Source organism: Rhinatrema bivittatum, chromosome 5, assembly GCF_901001135.1.
Source record: "Rhinatrema bivittatum chromosome 5, aRhiBiv1.1, whole genome shotgun sequence".
In the NCBI taxonomy this organism is placed as follows: Eukaryota; Metazoa; Chordata; class Amphibia; order Gymnophiona; family Rhinatrematidae; genus Rhinatrema; species Rhinatrema bivittatum.
Genome location: NC_042619.1, coordinates 104,640,040 through 104,660,725, shown reverse-complemented (window position 1 = coordinate 104,660,725; position 20,686 = coordinate 104,640,040). Strand labels below are relative to the sequence as shown.

General features: G+C 43.0%; 1 protein-coding gene across 3 annotated transcripts in view; it reads right to left on the bottom strand.

The window, feature by feature from the left end:
* NBEA (neurobeachin) overlaps window positions 1-20,686 on the bottom strand; it is a 2,460,099-nt gene that overhangs the window by 2,306,475 nt on the left and 132,938 nt on the right. For all 3 annotated transcript variants that reach the window (XM_029602688.1, XM_029602690.1, XM_029602689.1), the window contains exons 3-5: window positions 19,103-19,203; window positions 18,768-18,863; window positions 13,103-13,224 (exon numbers count right to left, since the gene is read on the bottom strand). In XM_029602688.1, the coding sequence (XP_029458548.1) occupies window positions 13,103-13,224; window positions 18,768-18,863; window positions 19,103-19,203 (319 nt within the window). The remainder of the gene's footprint in view (window positions 1-13,102; window positions 13,225-18,767; window positions 18,864-19,102; window positions 19,204-20,686) is intronic.

Below are 20,686 nucleotides of genomic sequence, written 5' to 3'. Positions count from 1 at the left end.
AAGTTGAGAAGATACTGGAGTAAAAAAAAAAGGGGACAGGACTGTTAAAGGGGTCCTGACCAAAACATAAGCATCAGACAGAAAATCTTTTCCATTTAAACTTGCACAACCTTATAATAGAGTTTTTCCTTGAAGCAAGAATAACCTTCTTTATTTCAAAAGGCAACTGCTCAAATGATAGTAATTGGCTTTCAAAATTCATGCCATCAGAGCCAAAGACTGATGTGAGAATGCAGAAGATTCCTGTTGCATTGCATGATGAGAGATATATTGGATGAACAACAGATAGACATTCCCACCCCAGGCTGGGAAGAACCAGGCTTAGTAAAATCAGAGGAGGGTGATTCCACCTGAGCCTCCAAACAGCACTGTCACAAATTAAAAGGAACACCAGGCTGAGATCCCCGAATATGACACGCCACACACAGGGCAAGGTGCTTAGGTTTCTTCGCTATAGGCACAATTAGAAAAGATGCACACCAAACTAAGCACCCAACTTGAGCTCTGACAGGGAATGTGCTTAAAAACAAGAGCATGAGTGCATATGCGTGATAAAAAGGGGCATGTGTGCGCGCACACAAATGGGCATCCTGGTAGGCACTTCCATGCTCCTAACTAAGCGCCAAACTAGGCGCTCAGCTAGGTGCACAACCAAAACACACAACTGGTCACACAGTCGGGCAAACAAGGCACAATCCATCAGAAGTGAAGAGGGCAGTTTACAGCGCACAAAAAGTGTGAGAAGGCACCGCCGCAGCCTACTACGCAGCAAACCAGCATAGCCCCAGATTGGGGCTGAGCCGCAAGAGCTGCTCAACCCACCAGGGTGCCCCCCCGGACCCTCAAATACCACCGAAGGCGGGAACGGCCGTTGGATTGCTCGCCGAGCATGGTGACTAGGAGTGGGGTGGGGGAGGAATCCCTACTCAACTCCCCATCTCTTTTCAAGAAATTTTAAAAACTTTACCTGAACTCAGCCCAACCCAGCTGAGTACAAGCACAATCTCTGGCAGTGAAGGAGAGGGTATATACCTTTATCACCGTGCTTGGCTTCCTGTACCACCTTGTCTTCCAGCTGTTTTTTGTTGTGTGTGTGTGTGTGTGTGTGTGTGTGTGTGTTTGTTTTTTTTGTTTTTTGTTTTTGTTTTTTTTAACAGCTAAGACCATGGCAGCTAAAAAGCCAGCTACCAACCAAAGCACTCATCTGAGGGGGGAAATCACCTCAGGAATTCTCAACTATGGGAGAGATCTTAAGGAATCACCACAAGAGAGCGGGGTGAATTAATTTCCTCCTTCTTTTCTCCTAAACTTTAAAGTAATCCCCAGTAGGGAGATGCACATCCACCATTTATTTATTTATTTATGGTTTTTTTATATACCGGAGCTCCTGTATACAATACATATCGCTCCGGTTCACAGAGAACAGTAATAATTACTGCCGGGTGGCAGTTTACATGGAACAGTTTACATGGAACAGTTTACAAGGAACAGTTAACATGGCCATTTACATGGAACAAATCAGAATACTCGATCTAAGTAATAAGAAAACAAAACTAATTAGTCTCAACTTTAAACATATAAATAATTCTATTTAATAATAAATATAAATAATCCATCTGCTGGAGATGGAGAATACAGGCAGGCTGATGCCCATTTGTGTACTGTTTTGTCAGCTTTGCTCAGTCTCCATCTGCTGATAGAGGTGCATAACCCACTGCTTCTGGATTCACCTGTCTAGACACTAATAGAATAATAGTGGGGTTGTACTACTGTCCACCTGGCCAAAATGAACAGAAAGATGATGAAATATTAAATAAGGAAAGCTAAATAAAATAGCAACACAATAATAGGTGATTTCAATTACATCAATTTTAACTGGACAAATGTCACATCAGGACATGCCTAGAAGGTAAAGTTTCTAGAAGAAATAAATGACTGCTTCATGAAGCAGCTGGTACAAAAACCAACAAAGGAGTGGGAGGGGAGCTATTTTAGACCTAATCCTTATTGGATCACGTGATTTGGTGAGAGATAATGGTGTAAGGGATACTTGGTAAAAGTGATTATAACATGATCAAATTTGACTTGACGGAGGACATTAAGGAAATCTACTGCAGTAACACAATTTTCAAAAGGGAGATTATGATAAAATGAGAAAAGTACCTAGGAAAAAAACTGAAAGGATAAACCCATCAGGGTCAGGAGCCACCAGGATCCGCCTTGAGCCACCATGACCACCCTCCTCGATGACCACATCGGAGGCCCGCCCCCACCGCAACATCATGACCAGCGACCCGACAGCCCTATAAGGATCAGCCCTCTCCCTTGGCGTCACGCACCTAAGAAGTGCGACCAAGAGGCAAGCCCCTTGGCGCGCCCCTTAACAGCACCTCTGAAACCACTCTTCCCCCCCCCCCACACCCTAAAATACTTCACTTTTATTTATCATCCAGTTCTTCCTCTACACACAACATCCAGGCCCCATGCCCTTCAGACTTCCTTCCCCCCCCCCCAACTATCCTCGCACTTCACATCCCACACCCATCCACTTTTGCCTCCCCTGCAAGTCTCCCTCGCTAGCAGTATACGCCCTAATATTAATAACCTCCCTATAAACACACCTCTTGAACATGCTGGAACACCCAATACCCACACTCAAACACTACTACTCCAAGCACAACTCACCCTTCTTTACCCACCCTATAGCTCACCCCAGATCTTTGCTACCAATCATGCTAACCCCTCTTACACAACACATTGGTCTCACTGCTTTTACCCTCATTCTCTTCAATTCCCAATCCATTGTCAAAAAGACCCCCATACTCAACAACATCCTTCTGGATGACAAACCCGGCATCTGTGCCATAACCGAGACTTGGCTCAAAGAGACTGATACACTACTACTTAACCAACTCCCTAAGCACACATATGACTTCTTCTCCAAACCAAGACACAAAAAAACAGGTGGAGGTCTCCTACTTGCAGCAAAAAAAAGACCTCAAACTGATATCCCAAACTGTCTGCACTGCTCCCAAATTTGAAATTGGTCTCTTTAAATCACCGCAACTACAAATATGCTTAGTCTACCCCCCCCCCCCCCCCCAAGGTCTCCTTGACAGAAATTCATCCCCCGTCATTGAATATATAGCTGAGAACATAGCAATAGACACTCCTGCTATCATTCTCGTGGATTTCAATATCCATGTAGACTCCATACCACTTTCTTCCACGTCTGATGCTCTCCTGGCCTCACTCAATGCTATGGGCTTTAAGTAAATAATAGCAAAACCTTCACACAAAGCAAAATTGCTTACCTTGTAACAGGTTTCTAGAAACTTTTGTCTGGCCCTGTGAGGCCACTGAGCATGCCCTGATATTCTCTGCCACAGGGGTCTCTCTTCAGTCTCGTATGTAGCAATAAGCTTTAGCAAAAATAATATAATAAAAGGTTAACATACCCAACTCCGCGGGGTGGCGGGTGGGTTCTCTGAGGACTACATCCTGCTGTCCTGAGATAACACCTATTATAAGGTAAGCAATTTTGCTTTATCCCAGGACAAGCAGGATGCTAGTCCTCACATATGGGTGATTAGCAAGCTAGAGGCTGAGTCATTTTGTAGTGAAGCAACATTGCATCATTGTTGATGAAAATGAGTTAGCCGAAGAACACAGCAGGTTGGGTGTAGAAGGAGTTGGGATTAAACTGGAAATAAGTTCTTTAAGACAGATTGTCCATAGGCTGAATCTTGTCATCCTTGCTTGTCTAAACAGTAATGAGCTGCAAAGGTGTGAAGAGAAGTCCATGTTGCTGCTTTACATATGTCAAGGATTGGCACAGAACGATAGTGTGCTACCGAGGTTGACATTGCTCTTACTGAGTGTGCCTTTACTCGCCCTTGGAGAGGAAGGCCTGCTTTTTCATAGCAAAACTGTATGCAATCTGCTAACCAGTTGGATAGAGTATGTTTACCCACTGCTTTACCTGGTTTGTTTGGATCATAAGAAACAAATAGTTGAGTAGATTTTCTGTGGGCTGCAGTGCGGTTTATGTAAAATGCCAGCACACGCTTACAGTCCAAGGTATGTAAGGCTGTCTCTCCTTGAAGGGAATGAGGCCTTGGAAAAAATGTGGGTAAAACTATGGATTGGTTCAAGTGGAATTCCATAACTATTTTGGGCAGGAATTTTGGATGTGTTCGGAGAGCCACTCTGTCATGTAGGAATTTTGTGTAGGGTGCGTATGTTACAAGCGCTTGTAACTCACTAACCCTCCTAGCTGATGTAATGGCTATGAGGAAGAAGTCTTCCATGTTAGAAATTTAAGATCACAGGAATCTATGGGTTCGAAAGGAGAATGCATGAGTCTTGTTAAAACCAGATTCAGGTCCCATTCTGTGACTGGAGGCCGAATTGGTGGTTTCAGTTGAGTTAAACCTCTCATGAATCTACTGACGAGAGGTTGTGAGGATATAAGTGCATCTCCCAATTTGTTATGGTAAGCTGAGATTGACTTAAATGTACTCTTACAGATGAAGTCTGGAGACCAGATTCTGAAAGATGGTATAAGTAGTCTAGTAGAGAAGTAGTGGGGCAGGTGAATGGATCAATACTCTTTTGGTTGCACCACAAAGTAAACCTTTTCCATTTCGAAGAATAGTTCTTTCGTGTTGAAGGTTTACGTGAAGCTATAAGCACTTGAGATACATTGGTTGAAAGACTGAGTGGTTGTAAGATCAAGCTTTCAACATCCATGCTGTCAGGGATAGGGATTGAAGGTTGGGATGGCGCAACCGACCCTGATCCTGAGTTATGAGAGTGGGAGCTATCCTAGACGAATTGGATCCCTGACTGATAGGTCTAGAAGTGTGGGAAACCATATTTTTCGAGGCCAATAGGGGGCTATGAGTATCATGGACCCCTTATCATGTTGTAGCTTCATTAGAGTTTTGGTTATGAGCGGTATTGGAGGATACGCGTATAGTAGGCCTGAGTTCTAAGGGCGAGCAAAGGCGTCCTTGGCTGGTTGATTCTTCTGTTTGTGTAGAAAACAGAAGTTTTGTACTTTGTGATTCAGATGTGTCGCAAAGAGGTCTATTGTTGGTTGTCCCCATCGTTGGAATATCCTGGTCGCTACTGAGGAATCCAGGGACCATTCATGTGGTTGGAACTGATGACTGAGGCGGTCCGCTAGTACATTGTGAGTGCCTGCCAGATAAGTGGCCCGAAGGAACATTGAGTGGTTCAGGGCCCAGGTTCAAATCTGCGCAGCTTCTTGACAAAGGAGATACGAGCCCGTACCTCCCTGTTTGTTGATGTACTACATGGCAACTGTGTTGTCCGTTTGAATGAGAACAGTCTTGTGTGAAAGGCAGTCCTTGAACATATGCAGCGCATAACGTATAGCTCGAAGCTCTAGGAAATTGATTTGAAATGTTGCTTCGATTTGTGTCCAAGCCCCTTGAGTTTGGAGAGTGTCTATGTGCACTCCCCAACCCAAGGTGGATGCATCGGTAGTTAACGTTATCTGTGGGACTGGTTGTTGGAAAGACTGGCCCTTGCGCAAATTGTCCTTGTTCACCCACCAGAGTAGAGAGGAACGTAGCTGGTGGGTAACTTGAATTGGAGAATGTAATGGTTGAATGGCTTGGATCCATTGAGACCGTAAAGTCCATTGAGTTACTCTCATGGCTAGCCTTGTCATAGGGGTGACATGAACTGTGGAGGCCATGTAGCCTAATAAGGTTAGGAACTGATGAGCTGTTGCCTGTTTCTTTGATCGAATTGAGTTTGCCAACCTGGAAAGTGTCTCTGCCCGATCTTCGGGTAGAAAGGCCTTTGAGAGGATGGTGTTCAATTCTGCCCCTATGAATTGAAGTGGTGCGATGGAGTGAGATGGGACTTTTGATAATTGATGAGAAAGCCCATGGAGTGAAGTAGAGTGATTGTTCGGTTCAGAGAAGTCAGAGCTCCTTGTAGAGATTGACATTTGATGAGCCAGTCGTCTAGATATGGAAACCATGGATAACTTTCTTTGTGTAAGTGTCCTGCAATTACTGCCAGACATTTTGTGAATACCCTGGGAGCAGAGGCAAGTTCGAATGGCAGTACTCTGTATTGGAAATGTTGATGTCCTACCATGAAGCGGAGGTACTTGCGATGAGGAGGGAATATTGGAATGTGAGCATAAGCGTCTTGAAGGTCCATAGAACAAAGCCAATCTCCTGTTTGAAGAAGTGGAAGCATGGTGCCTAGAGAAACCATCCTGAACTTTTCCTTTAGAAATTTGTTGAGATTTCTGAGATCTAGGATGGGACGTAGGCCTCCAGTTTTCTTTGGAATGAGGAAATAACGTGAATAGAATCCTCTGCCCTGCTGAGTCCGGGTCACTAGCTCTACAGCCCTGGCTCTCAGAAGGGTGGATAATTCTTTTTGTAGATGAATGAGTTGAGATTCCTGATGTGGAAAGGGGCTCGGTGGAGATTATTTTGGAATTGATAGGAAATTTAGCTTGTACCCCTGAGAAACTATAGAGTACCCATTGATCTGAGGTTATTTTTAGCCATTGGGTGTGAAAGTGTGATACTCTTCCTCCCACTGGGAGATCTCGTCGAGGGTTTACGGGATGGATCTGTTCTGTGGCCTTTATTTCAAAAGCCCGCCGCTGGGCCTGTCTGTGGAGGAGGCTGTGTGCGGGTTGTTCTAGGCTGTCTGGCTTGGGATCTTTGTTGTGGCCTAGTGGACCTAGCCCTAGAAGTTTGAGGATAGTATCTCCTAGGCCTGTAATAAGGACGCCTGGATTCTCTCCTAGGTAGTCGCCGAGGAGGTTGTGTAGATGTACCTTGTGGCATCTGAGACAATTGACGCAATGTCTCTGTGTGGTCCTTCAGTTGTTGTACGGCCTCTTGGACTTTTTCCCCAAATAAATTGTCTCCTAGACACGGTAAGTCGACTAGCTTTTCCTGGACCTCAGGCCTGAAGTCTGAGGCCTTCAGCCATGCATATCTGCGAGCAGTGATTCCAGCAGCTGCTGTTCTGGAAGCTGGGTCAAAGTTGTCGTATGCCGCCCTCACTTCATGTTTCCCGGCTTCTAGTCCTTTGTTGATTATGGCCTGTGCTGTTTCCTGAAATTGTGTTGGTAAAGAATTGGTAAGTTCTTCCATCTGTTTCCAGAGATTTCTCTGGTACTGTGTCATGTACAGTTGGTATGCAGAGATTCTGGAATTCAGGATTGCACTTTGGTAAATTTTCCTTCCAAGGGAATCGAGGAAGCAGTGATCTTTCCCAGGTGGAGTTGAGGAGTGTTGGTGGATACGCTTAGATCTTTTTTGGGCAGATTCCACTACCACAGATTGATGTGGTAGATGTGCCTTTTGGTATCCTGGTGCTGTCTGTACCAAGTATGTGGAGTCCACACGTTTGTTTAATGCGGAGTCAGTACATGGGTGTTCCCAAATCTGGTGTTGCAGATCCAAGAGGACATCATGTATTGGGATTGCCAATACTTGTTTAGGTGGATCAACAAACTGCAGGACTTCTAGAGTGTGTTATCTACTACCCTGCTCTGCTGAAAGTTTGAAGGGAATGGTGTCTGCCATGTCCTATATAAAGGTGGAAAATGATAGATCCTCTGGTGGGGACTTCTTTCTTGGTTCAGGCGGTGAAGGGTCTGACATGAAGTCCTCCGAAGATGTGTCTGTACCGTGATCATCCTAAGAATCCTCATCATCATCTCTATAGGGAGATTTAGGGGAGGATCTGGGTGGTTGCTGGAGACCTGATGGTCCTGGTAATGGGTCATCGAAGGGTGATGAAGAAAACTCTTCTGTTGCTTTTTTTGGCAGGGTATCAATGACACTCTGGTATCTCTGTAAGAGACATTGGAAGAAAGCCAGATCCTGAGGTTCAGGTTCTTCTGTCTGCGGTTGTGTCGATGGAACTGTAGGTAGCATCGACGCAGGTGTTGTTGAAATTGGTTGCCTCGGAGTCGATGGCGGTAACATAGAAATCGGCATCGAAGACGTCGATGGCAGCTGTGCGTAAATCGAGGTCGATGCCGTGATGATTCTTGGTGTCGTCATCAATTCCCCGGCTGTCTTCGGTGTCGAAGGTACCACCGGCATCGGCAGATTTGCCGGCATTGATGCTGTCAGCATCGGCATCAATGGGCCCGTCGGAATAGATTGGTTCTTCAAAGCCTGTGATACCGCTTGTCTGATGAGAACAGACAATTCCGGCATTACAACTGATGGTACCAGAGCAGTTGTAAGTGGTGGCGGAGGCTGAGGTATGAGATCCTGCACAGAGCCCTGTGGAGGATCAGGCATGGATGGTTGCGGAGGAAGAGGCCAAGGCTTCGACGGGACCAATGTTTCCTGTGTCCTCGGCAGCTTCGCCATCGATTCTTCCTGAGAACCGGAATCAGATATCGATGGTCGTCGATGTCGATGTCTATGTTTTGATTTATGCGGATCGGTGGATTTCGTCGATGACGATGAAGGGGACGAGTGATCTCCCGACGGTCCCAGGCAAGGTTTTTTAAGCAGGAGGCGCTTAGTTGCTCCAGCCGGAGACAACTTTGATGACGAAGGAGATGGGATAAGCTGGAGACGGAACAAATGTTCCATTTTTTCTAGTCTCGCTTTGTGGCCTTTCGGCGTCATCTCAGGGCATTGCGGGCAATTATTTACCTCATGCTTTTCTCCCAGGTACATTACGCACTTGATGTGTGGGTCGGTGATCGACATTTTTCTGGCGCATACCGGGCATTTTTTAAAACCGGTAGCCATTTCGGGTCGACAGCCGTCGATGAACGATGTAAATTTGTGAGAAGAAAAAATTTTTACTCTAAGAGTAAAAATTATGAGACGGAGGTACTCACCGGCCGGTAAAGAAAAAAACCCCAGAGACTTGTGAGAGAGAATATCAAATAATTCTGACTTTTCAGTCAAAAAGTGTTGTTGAGAAAGTCTCAACGGCTCCTGTTCCACGATGGTTATAGCAGCGCGGAAAAACGAAGACTGAAGAGAGACCCCTGTGGCAGAGAATATCTTGGCATGCTGGGCATGCTCAGTGGCCTCACAGGGCCAGTCAAAAGTTTCTAGAAACTTTGACAGAAAGTTTTCCCGCACTAGGGCTCCGTCAGTGACGTCACCCATATGTGAGGACTAGCATCCTGCTTGTCCTGGGATAAAGCAGGTCACTCCCTGGATCTAATCTTCATAAACTCTCTAATCCTACCTGGCACTCCCTCCTGCACACCCCTGTACCCTGGTCGGACCACTACCTCATTAGAGCAAATCTTTCAATAAAAAATACAGCCACCCTCGCACATACAAAAAATAATACTATCCACTTCAGAAAGCCCTGCTCCAGAGACGACCTAATCGCAGCCCTTACCAATGATCTTGATAAACTCAATCTAACTGATACCAATTCTGTACTCTCATCCTGGAATCACCTCACTAGCAACATTGCCAATAAAATTTGCCCTCTTCAGTCTAAAGAACTAAACCCTGCACGCAACTCAAAAAAAACCTTGGTACACTCCTGAATTAAAAAAGATGAAGCACAACCTTAGAAGCTAGGAAACAGACTGGCGTAAAGACCCCTCTCCCACACAACTTGCAAAATACAAATACTCCCTACACATCTACCGTGAGACCATCCTTAAAACCAAGCGAGACTTCCATGCTACGAGAATCCACAACTTACAATTCAACGCCAACGCCCTATTTGCATACGTCTCAGATCTGACTAAAACTGTCCCCACACCCATACCTGATGAGGATGCCAAAACAAAATGTGAAGAACTAGCACATTTTTTCCACGACAAAATATCTAAAATCATGACATGCTTTCCAACAACTTCACTACCCACTAAAGCCCTTCCAAAAAACCCACTTGCCTCCCTAAACTCCTTTGAGACCACTGCCTCCACCGAAATAGAATCACTCAAAGAAAATGAAACCCTCATCACACCCATTTGATACAATTCCCACTAAATAACTCCTGACCATCCCTAACATAATATCACAACCTCTAGCCAACATCATCAAACACTCAATAACACCTGGAGATGTCCCAACCTCACTAAAATAAGCTATAGTCAAACCTATTCTAAAGAAACCGAAACTTGACCCGACCGAACCAGCCAACTACTGCCCAATCTCTAACCTACCCTTCCTAGCAACAATTCTGGAAAAAGTAGTAAACATCCAACTAACTGACTTTCTAGAAAAACATAATATTCTTTTCCCATCACAATTCGGCTTCCGTAAGTACTTCAGTACGAAAACCCTCCTGATCTCTCTCACAGACTCCCTCCCCAAAGGACTGGACAAAGGCCACTCTTACATCCTTGCATTGCTAGATATATCCTCCGCATTTGACACTATAAGCCACAACAACCTACTCGACCGGCTCAAGGAAATTGGCATCTCAGGAATCCCATTTTGCTCATTCGAATCCTACCTAAACAACAGACAATACAAAGTCAGAATAGGCAACAGTGAATCCCAAGCAATCAACCTATCACAAAGCGTTCCCAAGGCTCTTCCTTATCCTCTACACTTTTTAACATCTACCTACTGCCACTCTGCCACCTCCTCTCTGAGCTTGGTCTTACGCACTTCATATATGCGGACGACATACAAATCCTCATCCCTATTACTGATTCATTACCCAAATCCCTCAAAACCTGGGAAACCGCTCTATCTGCAATCAACACCCTCCTCACTAACCTCAACCTCGCACTCAACACTTCCAAAACAGAAATTTTATTTATTTTATTTTATTTAGTATTTTTCTATACCGACCTTCATGGTTAAATACCATATCAGGTCGGTTTACATCGAACAAGGGGATAGTAACAGAGAATACATATTTAAATAAGTGGATAAACAGAAGAATCAAAGTTACATTCAACAGGGATGGTAAAAACTTGGAAGCTTAAGCAGCTGGAAAGAAAGGCCTAAGAAGGCATAAAGTTAAGTAAACATAAAAGCATAAAAACCAACACGGTAACATGGTTAGTGCTAGATTAAGTGGTTAGAAGAGACTTGTGCTTGTGGGAGTTAAAGGATGTCAAAGTCCATAGGTCTTGGGAAGTGTTAATCATCTATTGTGTGTCCGATGGATCTGTGAAGGCTTGTCGGAACAGCCAAGTCTTGAGTTTTTTCTTGAATGTAAGTAGGCAAGGTTCCAGCCTGAGGTCTGAAATCATGATCATATCACCCCAACACAACATCACCCACTCCCAACCTAACACCCTCCCCTCTACAATCTCCACTTCACAACACGTACGAGACCTAAGCGTCATCATTGACAATCAACTAAACCTAAAAATATGTATCAGTGCCACAATGAAAGAATGCTATTTCAAACTTCACACCCTAAAAAAATCTAAGACCCCCTCCTCCACTTCAACGACTTCTGCACAGTACTCCAGTCCATGATTTTCTCGAAAATTGACTACTGCAATGCCCACCTTCTAGGCCTTCCCAAAAACACCATCTCCCCACTCCAAAAGCTGCAAAATGCCGCCGCCCGTATTCTCACTAACACTCGCAAAACCGAACATATCACCCCCATCCTCAAAGAATTACACTGGCTCCCTACTGCATCTTGAATCCGCTATAAGACCCTATCCATCATTCATTAAACCTTACACACCCATAATATGCATTGGCACCCCTAATAGACCCACTAGATCACACTACATGGCAACCATACACACACCCTCTACTAAGCTTACACATCTTACCACCACAAAAGACCTTGCCCTATCCATTGCAGGGCCTGCAATCTGAAATTCTATGCCCACCGACCTACGCCAAGAGCACTACGCCAAAATTCAAACAAAAACTGAAAACCTGGCTATTCAAACAAGCTTTCACTTGATCTTCTCTCACCCTCATGCCTTCCTCGCCATTGCCATTCAATCTCATCTCGTTGCCACATACTACCTGCCCCTATTCTCTTTCCTCTCCCCACCTATAATGCAAAATCTATTATAATTGCACTGCAATCTTCCATTGGTTAGATCTTCTGATCTCCATGTAATTATTTATCAATTTACCTCTATACTTATTTTACATCATTATGTACATAGTTCAACTCCCGTTATTTAAGCAACCTGCCCTATGTTATGTATTGATGTTAACAGTTCATTGTAAAGCATATACGCTGCATTTCCTGTTCCATGTAAACCAATGTGATGTTCCCAATGAATTTCAGTCTAGAAAAACTTTAAATAAGTTAGACACAAAGCATAGATAAGGAAGGTAAAGGCAGAATTTGAAAAGAAGCTTCCTGTGAACACAAACACTCAAAAACTTTTTCAGGTATATTTGAAGCAAAAAGCCTGCGAGTGAGTCAGTTGGACCATTAGATGACTGCGTTTAGAGAGGGATTTGGGGTAAATATACCCTAACCACCACATAAGCTTTATAACATTATAAAGCCCTTGTTGTGAAAAACATGGCATAAAATTGGTTTAAATAAACATGAATAATGAATAAGTTATTGTATCAACATTTTAGTGGAGAAATACATACAGCTCAATTTTATAACAGCAAGTTTAAGTTCACATATATAAAGTACATGCAGCCTTCAGCCCTAATTTTCAAAGTCGATTTACACGCATAAGCCTGCTTTGAAAATAAGGATTGCACGCATATTTACGACTGCTAGAAAGTGTAAATGCTTAGGCGAACATTTCCACGCATACTTTTAAAAATAAAAAATACATACATAATTTATTTCCCCACTCCAACTCTGCCCCCAGGAATTCCTCTTTGCAGTACATGATAAGTAGATGCAAAATCGCTTCCACGCATACACCCCAAAGGTCATTTTCATAATTCTTTTCAAAATTACCCAAAAAATGTCTTTGGCAGAGAGGAGAATGGAGCTGAACTAAACACACCTTTGTTTTAAATGACAGAAAATCTATTAAAATAAGTTTATACTAAATTAAAGAGCTGTAAAGTTCAGTTCAAAAGTATGTATGTAAAGAAAAATATCTGCTGAAATGATTTTTATTAGAAATGCATTTTATTATAAAACAGAAAAATTAATAGAAACTACATAAAATTAAACTTACCAATAAAGATATGGTTTATCTTTGTCTACATTAATATTGTTTAATGGATCCATACGAAACCAGGTGTTCAATGTGAAACCATTTTGATAAGGCCATTTAGCAATAGGAGGCAAAGCAATTGCCTAAAATGAAGGAAAACAAGTACAAAAGTATCAATTTGCAAATCACAAAACAGATTCTACTTTTTAATTTTTTTTTAATTATTCCTACAATTTTTTTTCAGATTTTGCAGATAAAATAAATCTGGGAAGGTAGCATAGAAGATTAACTCATTTGTCACTTGCAGCCAAAGTGACAACAAAGAAATGGAAAGTGGAAACAGGTCCATCAATTCAGGATTAAACTGCAAAAGTTAGGAAATATTTAGATACGAAATAACTTTCCAGATAAAAGATCAAAATTAGCAATTTGTAAGGTGATTTTTTTTTTTTTTTATTATAGCTGTGCATCTAATGTCACATTGATATAATGTTGCTTTGGCTGAGTTTCAAAGAAAGCAGAGTTGCTTACCTGTAATAGGAGTTCTCCGAGGACAGCAGGATGTTTGTCCTCACACATGGGTGACATCATCAGATGGAGACAGGCATGGAAAACTTCTGTCAGTTTCTGGAACTTTGACTAGCACACTGAGCATGCCCAGCATGCCACTGTCCACACACGGGGACCCCCTTCAGTCTCGTAATATAGAATTACGAAAAAATAAAATAAAAATACAGCAGACACCCAATTCTGCGGGGAGGCAGCCGGGTTTCCTGAGGACTAACATCCTGCTGTCCTAGGAGAACATCTGTTACAGGTAAGAAAGTCTGCTTTCTCCTAGGACAAGCAGGATGGTAGTCCTCACACATGGGTGAATACCAAGCTGCAGGCTGCTCCCAAAATTATATAGATCCACAGACACCAAACCTGGCACTATCGGGCACAAATACTACGGTGGTGTGGAAAAAAACTAGGTAGAAGACTGCCCCGAAAAATTGGGCCCTAGGCAGGAAGAGCTGGGTTGTTTCTCACTGAAAGAGGTTCCACAGGATAGCTTAACCAAAATTGTTGTCCCTATAGCCATCTCTATCCAAACAGTAATGGCCGTTAATGTGTGGAGGGAACTCCATGTCACAGCCTACCGAAGCCGCCATGGTATGGATGGAATGAGCCTTGATGTGGCCTCCAAGCTGAAGGCCCACCTGCACATAACAGAAGAAAATGCAGTCCACCAACCACTTGAATAACGTGCTTGGTGACCGCAACTCTCAATCTGTTCTTATTGAAGGAGACGAAGAGTTGCGTGGGCTGTCGGCGGCCTGATGTTCGCTCCAGACAGAAAGCCAAGACTCTTTTGTAGTCCAGGCTGTTTAGAGCAAGTTCACCATGGTTTAAATGTAGCCTGGGAAAAAAGGTAGGCAGGACAATTGACTGGTTGAGATGAAAATCAGTCACCACCTTAGGCAGAAACTTAGGGTGGGTACGAAGCACCACCCTGTCGTAGAAAAGTTTTGTATAAGGTGGATATGTTACCAACACCTGAAGCTCACAGACTGCATGCCGAAGTAACTGCAACCAAGATGATAACCTTCCATGTCAGGTACTTCAACTCGCAGGAACACAGTGGCTTGAAGGGAACTCGCATAAGTCGAGCCATAACCATGTTGAGATCCCAGGACACAACAGGAAGCCACAGGGGAAGTTTCAGCTGAAATAAACCCCCGCAGGAACTGGCTCACCACAGGATTCATGGAAATAGGCGAACCATCCATTGTGTGGTGATAGGCCCCAATAGCACTGAGGTGCACTCTGACCGAGTTGATTTTCAGACCAGCATTGAAAAGAGATAGCAAGTAGTCCAACAACTTGGGAGTAGGACAAGAGAATGGATCCAAGCCATGACTCATACCAAATGGAAAACCTCCTCCACTGCAGAGTGTATGACTTTCAAGAAGCTACCAGGACCAGACACACATCCTCAGAGAGGTCAAGGGGCTACAGGACTAACCTATCAACATCCAGGCCATCAGAGACAGTGCCCAGAGGATGGGATGGCACAGCCTGCTTCGATCCTGCATGATCAGGTCAGGGGAGGTTCCTAGATTGATAGGTTTCCTCCTGACAGAGAGATCCCGAAGGATTGGAAACCAAACCTGTCTCGGCCACAGGGGGGGGGGGGTAGAATCATGGTCCCCCCCCAACCTGTTGGAGCTTCAGGAGAGTCTTCATCACCAGCGGAAGTGAAGGATATGCATACAGAAGGCCCTTGCCCCTATTGCAATTACTTAGTTTCTCTTGGTTTACAAATTTTCTCTGAAATCCCAAAAACATGCAAATACCTAAACTTCTGTATACATATATACTTATAATCTAATTCATAATATATAGTAATTATAATATATAGTTTATGTGGGTGACGTTCTCATCTCCAAGAATTATTTGGTTCTATTTTTAAGTCTTATGTATTTTGGCATTGTTACCATTGCTACCGTTAATTCCCCTCAAACTGGTAACACTCTTATGCCATCTTAGCTAAACTAATTTTCTGTATTCCCTTTTACAGAATACAGCTGTTCCCATATGACTTCACTTTGCTAAATCCTTGAAGTATATTCATAGATGATACATAAGGCTCTTTTATTTTAGTCAAATGAAACAAAGCTCCTTACCATTAATAGCTGTTCTCCTAGAAGAGAAGGATAATTTGTTGCACAAGTAGAGAATTCTGGAAACTCCTTACCAGTCTTTGCTGGGCATGAATGGAATTTACCATTCACAGCCCACCTGAAAGAGCCCTTCAGTTCTATAATACAACTTATGTGAAACATTTCTTAAGGAAAGGAAGGAGGATTACTGTCAATTATCCTACTATTAGAGAAAACCTATTATAGGTAAGCAACTTTGCTTTCTCCAATGGCAAACATACATCGTCCATACAAATGGAAATCCCGAATTTAAAGGTTGTCTTAAAAATAGGAGAGTGCAAAAACGTTTTCTTTGTTGAAAACAGATTTAAATGTTGAACTTTTATTTTTCAAGATGGCAATGTGAAATAAAAGTAGCCAGTGGCATACTAAGGGAGGGTGCGGTCCACCCCGGGTGAAAGCCAGGAGGAGGGCGCCAGCCAGGAGGTCGGTGGCCGTGAGCAGAGCCCATCCCGCTCATGGTTGAAGAAGAGGGAGGCCTGCAGGCAGTGAGTGGTGGAAGCACTGGGTGGCCACCTAAGGTGCCATGGGTCTGGAGCCGGCAACTGTATAGCCTTTCTCCCCCCCCCCCACCCCCCGCAGCCCAGAAGAGGAACTTGTGGGCCCATGTGGATGGGAAGAAGGAAAGGTCATGCAGTCACGGCCCAAGGCAGGAGAAAGAGCAATAGTGCTGCCGCCCCCCCCCCCCCCAGCAGATGCAGAAAATAGAGCCGCACCAGCCCACGTGCCGCCTCAAGAAAAATGAAGAGTCCCCATCTGATGCGGGAGCTGAAAGAGGAAGCTGCTGCTATGCTTCTGATGGGGAGCAGGATAGGAAGTGAGAGAGTATGTGTGTGTGTGTGTGTGTGGGAGTGAGAGTGCATGTTTGTGTGTGAGGGAGGAAGCTGTGTGAAGGGATGTATATGTGAGAGAAAGGGAAATGGAGGGAGCCTGTGTGCAGGGGTGTGTGAAAATGAGTGCAAGAGAGAGGGAGCCTGTGTGAGGGAGAGGAGAACCAGAGATCAAAAAGGGGGGGAGGAGGGACAGAGAAGTAAGGAGGGACGGAGGAGTGAATCTGATAGGAGGTGCCAAAGGAATTATCCACCTCGGGTGCCAAATACTTTAGGTATGCCATTGAAAGTAGCCCACTGGGAGGGGGGCAGAAGAACAGAGGAAATCAAACATTGTCACTCTGTAAATCTCAATAAAGGCTGATCTCTACAAAGAAAGGAGCAATATAAATCTGGAAATATGCCAACCCCAAAGGCAAGGGCAATAAAGGCTCAAATCTCAGCTCAGTGGGCCTCATAGCCAATCGGGATCAAAACAATGGAGATGCTTCCTGTTCCAACATGACTTGTCCAGGCCTCAAAACAGGTAGCACCGATCAAGCATTGGCATCGACCTGCTCAGCATTACTGGTAGGCATCTAATGGCAGTTGGTTCAATGCACCCATTTATTTGAGGAATAATACTGAAACCTCAGCCTTTGCCAAGTGAGAGCCTCCGTGATCCTTCAATCCAGCTCTGCCTAAAAAATGGCAGATGACAGTACAGGGGTTAGCCTTGTAACAGACCGAGTATCCATGATTTTCTTGAGTAGTTGCTCAAAGGCAGGAGTTCTCAACCGAGACCTCAAGAGACACCCAGCCAGGATATTCACAATGAATATGCATGAGATAGATCTGCTTACAATGGAGGTAGTACATGCAGAGATATCTTCTGCAGATCCGGAAAATTTGCTGGGAGTGTCCCAACGGGCTAAGTTGAGAACATCTGCTCAAAAGTCACAGATGGTTTCTTTGAAGACAGGAACACACTTGCCTGAACTTGGAAGGAATAGCTAATCTCCAAGATGGGACTACTATAGGTTGTCCGGGCTCTGAGTTAAGAGTCAAACAGCTACCCAGATACCTTTGTTCAAGACAACACTGACTCTCTTTCGCTCATTGCCGAACACTTTCCTGGCTTGAGCAGGGAAACAGATTCTGCTCAATTCTTGGACCTATCCTTGAATTGAGGTGTCAAAGAGATCAAGGACTTTGCCACCAGGTATGGGCACCAACATGACCATGGTCCGTTCAAGTTTTTGAAGCAATTTTCTTGGAACTGGAACTTAGCTCACTAGCAAGAAAGGCATAAAGCTTTTCGTTCTGGGCTTGAACCACAATGAGTAACACCAGGCTCCTGATCTTTCACCCAGACATTTAGAACAGACTTTGTGATGATCGGTAATGGACACCTCATTGCTGCATTTGGGACACAGCTTAAATCTGACTTCTATCTGTGATACTGTAAGGAAAACATTAAATCAAATGAAGAAAGTTTTAAGCAGAAGAGATGTCTGCGAAGATAATAAGTTTGATTGGACAGCCTGTGAATGTAGTCCCCACTAACAATAACCAGAGTCAATGCAAAGCAAAGACAGTGAAAATAAAATAAATTTTGAAAACACCCAAAAACAAATTCCTTCCTGTTATATGGTTATGTTGTTAATCCCTTAGTTCCATGTAAACCGGTTTGATATGAATCTTGTCATGAAGATCGGTATAGAAAATGTCAAATAAATAAAAAATAAATAAAAATTAGAAGGCACTAAAAGGAGACAAAACAAATCAGAAAAAAGGGCAGAAATCTGCTAACCTGAAGGAAAAAAAGCTGCAAAATAAAAAAAAAACTTCAACATTCGCTGACAAAAGAAAACTGAAAGCTGATGCAGGGTTTCTGCTGGGCAGAATACACGCACCTGAGTGACAAAGGCTTCATAATCTTTCCCAAAACTCTGGATGGTCCTATGCACCATGTGATTGGCTGTCTTGTCTTCAGAGAACAAATAACATTTCTAAATAGTCGAGCAGCTTTGAAAATATGCCAAAACACTTCTTTTCCATCTCCTTTACGAGAAAAGAGGACTTCTTATCCCAAAGGTCACGTTTTACAGTAGGATAGATACACAAGCACTTTTAGTTTTAGAAAAATTATGGTACAGAATGAAAACTTACTGCAGCACTACGACCAGGGAAGTTGAAGAAGGTATCTGGTCCATGCCTCTGTGGCATCTGGTTGAGGACTGATAACAATTTTACTGCATGCCTTGGCTGTCAAAACAGTAAAATTGAAAAACTGTCAGTAAAATAACTGAGAATTTAAATTCCATGTGGTAAAAAAGTCAAAGGGCAGTTTTCAAACTACAATTAGTTATCTAAATAAAGCAACTGAAAACAGTCAATCGATATAAAACATACATTCAATTTACATGTCTCTAGAGACAAATTACATTAACCTCAAACTCTAATGCACTGACATTTGATATGCTGCGAAGTCAACCTCAGCTTACCCAGATTCCATTTTCTCCTCGAAGCATGCTGAATAGAAGTTTCAACTCCTTGACAGTGATGCTGTAGCTGGCAAGAACCCCCAACATATCAACTAGAAGATCTTCAAAGAAAAATAAAGTTATTCTGATCTCTACTTCAATCATTTATAATACGAAGTGTCAAATTCATTTATCAATACAAAATTAATAACAGCTGTTTATAAAATATTATTGTACTAATAAAAGAAAACCATTTTGTTTCCCAAACAACTGAAATGGCTTCAATGATATACTTATATGATCAACTTTTCCCTGAAAGATGTATGTTTTTTATTTAAACTTATATTCTACTTGTTACCTAAATTGTTCAAAGCAGCAACAAAGGTTATGTACATAATTTGAAGCAGAACAAAATAAGACAACAATTAGAAACTGCGCTGAGACAGAAAAGATGATTAACATTAAAGAATCTCCATGTTCAATAGACAATCACTGCCCAAAGGCATGAGTAAAAAAAATGTTTTCAATGCTTTCTTAATGGAAGCAACACAATCTAGAGATCTTATATTATTTGGAAGTGAGTTCCACAAAGAAGGGTCAGCTACTAAGGATGCATTTGTCTGGGCCTCATCCAGGTGGATAGTGCAAAAAGAAGGAACCTCAAGTAAGTGAGAATGTGCAGATCAAAGTGTGCGGTTAGGGACATAAATGTGAAGAACAGAGAATCCAAGGAATAGAAATATTGGAAAAGAGCCTATGAACCAGATATAATCTTAGTCTGAATATCCAGACCAAATCTCAAACCATGCCATATTCAATGCCTAATTTTATCTTCCTACATCAGGAAGTAATCAGTAACAAGAGAACCTAATTCATAATGGCAATTCTCCTTACTGTTACTGTTCAGGAAGTGAGACCAGCGACTTCTAACCACAAGCTGCAGAACAGCAATTCCTGACCCTCTTCCTGCTGCTGCAGCAGTCCACCCCACCAATTTGAGTGCATTTCCAACAATTCATTATCTTTGAACCTCAATAGTGTTCATTAGTACCATATGTCAGTATATAAACTAAAAAGAACAGCAGCAGCATACCCAAAACATTTATGGGAGGGTCAAGACCTCTCATTCCTCAACTATGAAAGCAAAAACAGAAAGGGCATAACTCTACACATGTTATATTTCTTATACACGTCAAAGCACCCACAGCTTACTGTTTTCAGATATAAGATTCTGAGCTTAACATACTTTCCATACATAAGATTAGAATAAAGGCATGGGCGTAACCTGCACTGAGTGGCAATTATTACCCCTAACAGAAGGCATGGGGTAACCTGCATAGAGTGGTAGCTATTACCCTTAAAAGAAGGCATGAAGGTAAACCACACGGAGTGGCAGTCTGCCCCCCAAGTGAGCAACTTGCTAGGCAGACTGGCTGGACCATTTGATCTTTATCTGCCATCATTACTATGGTACTATATATAAACAAGTGACCAGCAGCTGTGACATTTCTATGAAAAATGTTAAGTACTTTAATTAGTAACAGAGAAAGACCCTATGGCATCAAAAAAAATGCCATCTCAACTGTGAAAGCATATGGCATCAAG